At 50.0% G+C, this 5908-nt stretch overlaps 1 protein-coding gene across 1 annotated transcript in view; it reads left to right on the forward strand.

Annotated features, from left to right (window-relative positions):
- Positions 1–4369, forward strand: part of phf21ab (PHD finger protein 21Ab) — a 13008-nt gene extending 8639 nt beyond the window's left edge. Inside the window, exons 14-18 of the mRNA XM_019873907.1 lie at positions 120–194; positions 248–534; positions 767–842; positions 915–1018; positions 1807–4369. Coding sequence (XP_019729466.1) covers positions 120–194; positions 248–534; positions 767–842; positions 915–1018; positions 1807–2439 — 1175 coding nt within the window. The 3' untranslated portion in view covers positions 2440–4369. The remainder of the gene's footprint in view (positions 1–119; positions 195–247; positions 535–766; positions 843–914; positions 1019–1806) is intronic.
- Positions 4370–5908: the final 1539 nt, after the last annotated feature.

Consider the following 5908-nt stretch of genomic DNA (forward strand, 5'->3'; position numbering starts at 1 on the left):
CCTTTCCAAGGTATGTCACGCAGACTGTTGTTGTTCTTCCCCCCTCTCCATCTTTTTTTTTTCTTTTCCTTTTTTTTTTTCTTTTTTTCCGTCTTTGTCGTCTGTCTCATTCCACCCAGGTCGCCCACCCAAATACGGCGGCGTCCCGGAGCTGGGCTGCCTCACCCCGACCTCCCCCTCCAGCCCCGCCCACCGTCGGCTCAGTAGTCTGTCAATCATCCACCCACATGTCATCAGTCTTACAAAGTGAACAGCCTCTCGGCCAAATTAACACACATGACCACCGGCCCCCGACTAAAGCCGGCCGCTCCTCTGCCTGGCGGGCGGGCGGGCGGGCGGGCGAGCGGGGCGACTGATTGGTCCAATTCTTGCTCGCAGGGAGACATCCATGAGGACTTCTGCACTGTGTGCAGACGCAGTGGCCAGTTGCTCATGTGCGACACGTGTTCTCGTGTCTATCACCTGGACTGCCTGGAACCGCCCCTGAAAAGCATTCCTAAAGGCATGTGGATCTGTCCCAAATGCCAAGATCAGGTAACGGCCCGCTTTAGGACTGTTCAACCCTTTGTAAGCATCCACGCCGCACACTTGTCCCGTCCGTTGTGTCACGCATCCGCCCGCTCCATTGTGCCCGTTTGTGGCCTTGGCCTCGCCGCTAGGCGACGGCCGTCGCCGCCGCTCGCATCCCCCCTGACCCCGCCCCCTTCCCTCCCCCGATCCCGTCGCGTCTTTTCCGTGTCTGACGAGCGCCAGTTTCTCTCCGCAGATCCTCAAGAAAGAAGAAGCCATTCCGTGGCCCGGAACGCTGGCCATCGTCCACTCCTACATCGCCTATAAAGAAGGTGAGCCACTGCGGCCCCGGCGAGCGCCAGCGGCTACGGTGAGCTCACGAGTATTCCCTCGTGTTTGTGCAGCGAAAGAAGAAGAGAAGCAGAAGCTCATCAAGTGGAGTGCAGAACTGCGGCTGGAGCGTGAGCAGCTGGAACAACGAGTCAAGCAGCTCAGCAACTCCATCACGGTAAACATTTATTGATTTATTCGGTCGTTCATTTGTCATGCGAGCCAAAATTAAAGTTGGGAGCAAGCTCCAGAGACGCTCCTGCTCATCAAGTGGGGAAAAATATAAAAACGTAGCAAATACGCTTGTGTAACAGAAGTCATCATAACTCGCGGCAGGTGGCGCAGATAAGTGCCGATCAAAGGGCAGCGTGTAGACCTTCAATAGAAGTGGTCCAAGGATGGACCCCTGTGGAACCCCGATTGTGATCTTTGTTCACTCAGACTTTTATGAACTCATACAACTCTACAGTTGTTGTTACTTTTTGCTTGTCCCCACATACATTACCTATGCTTTATGTAAGTCATTGATTTCATTCCATACCTGTTTTTGTGGAATCGTAATATTTTTCTTGCTGAACCCAAAAAAGTGTGTTTTTGAGGTGCTCAACTCATTTCAATGGAGGACAACTGATCGGAGTTACGAGTGGTCGAAGAACATGTGATGTTTCTTTGTCAACGTAGCCGCTTCATACTGCAAAAACGATTGTGATCAGTTTAATCCAACTGTCCTGAGTCTGTATGAAACATGGGCCTGATTATTCATGCAACACTTTGTTGTATGAGAGGCAACTTGGATTGACGCTTGCTTGCGGACCTTCTGCCATCTAGTGGCACAGCGTGTCATTGTTTTGCCTGCCAGTGTTCACCATCAGACACAAGACACATGAGTCATTTTCGACCTGTCAAGTGAACTTGATTCATTTGCTTTTTTTCTTGACTTCTCCGCTCATGTCTTTTCGCCGTCAGAAGTGCATGGAGACCAAGAACGGCATCCTGGCTCGCCAGAAGGAGATGCAGCTGTCCCTGGACAAAGTCAAACATCTGGTTCGCCTCATCCAGGCCTTCAACTTCAACCCGGCGGCTTCCGACCCCAATGGCAGGGACGTACGAGTCCAAGATGCCACGGTGCCGCCCGAAGCCGAGCCGGCCTCGCCTCATGTTGAGCCGACACCGCCAGAGGTGGAAGCCAGCGATGCGGCTGAGAGCGACAAAGCTGGGGAGCGGGCGCCAGAGAGGAGCGAGACCACCTCTGGGGACGCCGACTGTCACGACGGCGTCACGCGTGGACCGGATGATAGAGGAGGAGCTCAGACAGAACCTGCCGTATGGGCGGAGGGTGCGGCGGAGGGCGAGACTGTCGCGTCTCCGCAGGTGGACGCGGCGACTTCCTCGGAGGCGCCGACGCCGGCCACCGCCAACGGTACGGGTGAGCTGCCGCCGCCGCGCCCCCCCTCCGCCGCGGACGTCCCCGCCGCCGACTCTGAGAACAAAATGTCCATCACCGGCCCTTCGGAGACGGCGACGCGGGACAAACGGGACATCAACGACAGCAACAGCAAAACCTCAGAACCCTCCCAGCATTGTGTGCCAGCAGAGTGAGCGTCGCTTTCACGTGGAATGCGATACCAGGGGGGGGAAAAAAAAAAAGTTGCCAATGTGTGTAAATGTCGTTTGTTTGCGTCGTATCGTCAGCCTGTGTCGATGGTAGATAGCGGCCTGGTCGCGCGCTCGCGGCCACTTAGCCATAGACGTTGTCATGGGAACGCTCGAAAGGAGACTGAATCCATCACACCAGAGTGTGCCTGTCCCGACGGTCTTGGGTGGGAGTGCGCGCGGTCGCGGAGTGGCGGACGGGGGCCACGCCGCCCGCCCGTCCCCCTCGGAGAGCAGTCCATGAGCGGTCGGTGGGGGTCCCCCGTCCGATCCTGCTTAAGGGCAGCGTCCTTCAAACAAAGAAGTGCTTCAAGCGGACAAGGAGCACGACATCATCATCACCGTCTTCATCGTGGTCGTGATCCAACATGGTTGTCCCGGAGCTTCACCCCAAGAGCGCCGCCCACTTAACTCTCTGATGCCGTCAGTCACTTCTTTGTTTGAAGACTCCAGGCCTTCCCCCACCTGTTCTAGAGACTGTAGCCCCGCCCTCCCACGAAGGTGGGCGCGGAGGAGGCGGAGCCAGAGCGGTGTTGTTGTTGTGAGTCGTCATTGGTGTGTCCATGTGATGTGCTTTTGTTTTTCTAGGACAACGTGTTCACGTCTTCCTGGTGTTGGGAATTAAGTGCTTTGTGTTTTGCTCCGCCCCACCACCATCTTCAACTGCCAAACGCATCAAATGCGCCGGGGGCGGAGCTAAAGCTTCCGCTTAACGGCGACAAAAAAAAAAAAAAAAGCACAAGTTGGTTTCTTCTTCTGGTTCTGTGATGCCACCTGACTCCTCCCACTTTAGAGGAAGCACAAGAAGAGCCTGCAGGGGGCGCCGTTCACTTCCCGCTTCATCATTCATGGTGCCTCTTTTGTTTGCGTTTTTTTCTTTTTGTCCACTTTTGAGGTCTCATGACTCGTGTCAGCCAATTAGCATATCTCATAGTCACCACCCCCCCCACTCCCCAGTAGGTACCTCGAGTGCCTTCTTCGATTTGTCTTGACTTGCACTGTGACGCGTGGACCCGCCCATTCACCTCATTGGCCGCTCAGTGTTTTACTGCCTTAAATGTTTTTTTTTTGTTTTTTTACCTGATCAACTCGCTCATTGAGGGGTCAAAGGTTGCCAAGTCTGCCGGGTTGTCCTGATGACAAAGCCCAGGCGGTGATGCACTTTTTCACTTGAGCAGTATTATAACAAAAAAAATGTGACCCGACCCCCCCCCCCCACCACCCCATCAATGCATGCCTTCTTATGCAAATTTTATACACAAGTTAATGATGCATTCCTGTTTATTGTTTCATTCATTTTGCTTTTGGATTTTTGGGTTGGTTTGGAATGGGCGGAGCCAGTAGGAGCTGTCGTCTGAGTGGGCGGAGCAAAAAAGGGCCCATTCATCCAAAGAACACAGATGACACCTGCTCACGGGAGGGAAATGCGGCATTGCTGAGAGTCAAAAGTGTCCGTTTGCCAGCGTCTAGTCATGACTGTGGCCTTCGAGTGTTGTCCTCACGTGACCCTGTGATCCCCACACCTGACAATTTTTTTTTTTTTTAATCCATGTGCTCAGACGCATTGTAGCGCTCCAAATAAAGAACAAGTGTACATCGGGAATCTTTGTATAATTGTTTGTATTTTTTCATAATTTTGGAAAGGAATGTGTTTATTTTTTTGGACTTGTGTTCCACACGTGTCTTCTGTTGGCCATGTTGGTGGGATTCTTACCTCTGTATTGAGCCTCCTCTTCTTGTGATGATGATGATGATGCAGTGTTTCACTAAATACTGTTGCTAGGTTACAGGATGGCACCAAGCCACCACTAGGAGCATTTGATCAATTTCTATTTATTTATTTTATCAGTTTGCTAATAAATCCTCAAAACCATCACTTTTGTGTTGTTATTTTTGCTTGACAACAACGCATTTACAATGGAGAAAAAAAAGGTGAGGTTCGGGCAATAAAGCATTATCTGTTGCATTGGCGCAAGTTACAAGTCAAATTATTCCATCTACTTCTTTGTACTAAACTGCATCCGCAAACTATTTTGTGTTAACAGCTAGTGCCAGGCGTGAGTCCAAATGTTTGCCGACCTATACACAATCATTAGTCTTTTTCTATTTTATTTTATTTTTTAAAAAGACCCTGAGGAGGATCAGGCCAAGGTCCAAAATCTCCAAGAAGTGTTTTGGGATTTCAATGAAGAGTTTCAAAATAGCATTTCAAAAATGCTGTTTCAGACTTTTGGGTTCGGTTTTCAAAATAGTGTTTACTATTTCAGATTACAGTTAAAGTTTTAAAGTAAGTTTGGGGTTTCAAAGAGGGATTTTTAATTAGGGTTTGGGTTTCATATTAGTGTTTTGACTTCAAAGTAGGGTTTTAAATGAGTATTAGGGTTTCATAGTAGGGCGAGGGTTTCAAATAAGCATTTCAAATTAGGGTTAGGGTTTCAAAGTAGTGTCTGCATTTCAAAACAGTGTTTTAAAACCGGTTGCGGAGCTTGGTAGCAAAAGGTGCTCCGACATTGAATTGCATTGGACAGATGCTTTTGCGCTATGTGACCAGCAGAGGGAACTAGATCGCGGGCACCCTCCCTCATAGGTTTTGATAGGAATGTCGAGCAAGGATGAGTCTGGTTGAGGCTGAGGCCGCCATCGGGCTGCGGTCAAGTCGTCGGAAATAAGGTACAGTACTCCACAACAAAGAAAAATCGTTCACCGGCTGCTAAACTGCTGCTTGTTGTAGGCTTGAATTGTGTTCAGAGCGCTTCTATCTCAAGTTTTTGCCAGCGAAATAAATAAATATATCAATAAAATAGCCAAACAAGGCTTGTATCTCGAAAAGCTCTTACATTGCGTCACTGCTATCTCAAGGTAGCACTGTGTGTGAAAATTTGACCGAAGCACTGTCATGAGGTACAGTGGTGCGATTCCGACCGAGGAGGAAAGTAACCAGGCGGGCTGGCCCGTGAAGAGCAACGATTTGAGAAGAAATGACGCCTTTTCAAATGAACTGAGAAAGAACAACAAATTAAAACAAAAACAAAAAAAATCTAAAACAAATAAAAGAGAGAGAGAGAGAGAGAGAGAGAGAGAGAGAGAGAGAGAGAGAGAGAGAGAGAGAGAGAGAGAGAGACCTGTAGGTGCCGAACCGCAAGTATGCGGGGGTCCACTGTATTCGTACTCCATAACATGACATTATTCTCTTTGTACTCCATTACATTAGCAATAACTGCGCTTGACCACCTGAACCACTGTTTTTTTTCCAGTTAGCACCTGCGCCTTTAAGTCAGCATGTGGTCCACATCATCAACGCCCGCCCAACACACACACACCCACCCACACACACCCACCCACACACACACACACACACACACACACACGTGTGTGCGTGTTTTGCACACGCACGTCCTAATTCTTGTGCATGCTC

Source organism: Hippocampus comes, unplaced genomic scaffold (assembly GCF_001891065.2).
Source record: "Hippocampus comes isolate QL1 unplaced genomic scaffold, H_comes_QL1_v1.1 scaffold298, whole genome shotgun sequence".
Lineage (NCBI taxonomy): Eukaryota > Metazoa > Chordata > Actinopteri > Syngnathiformes > Syngnathidae > Hippocampus > Hippocampus comes.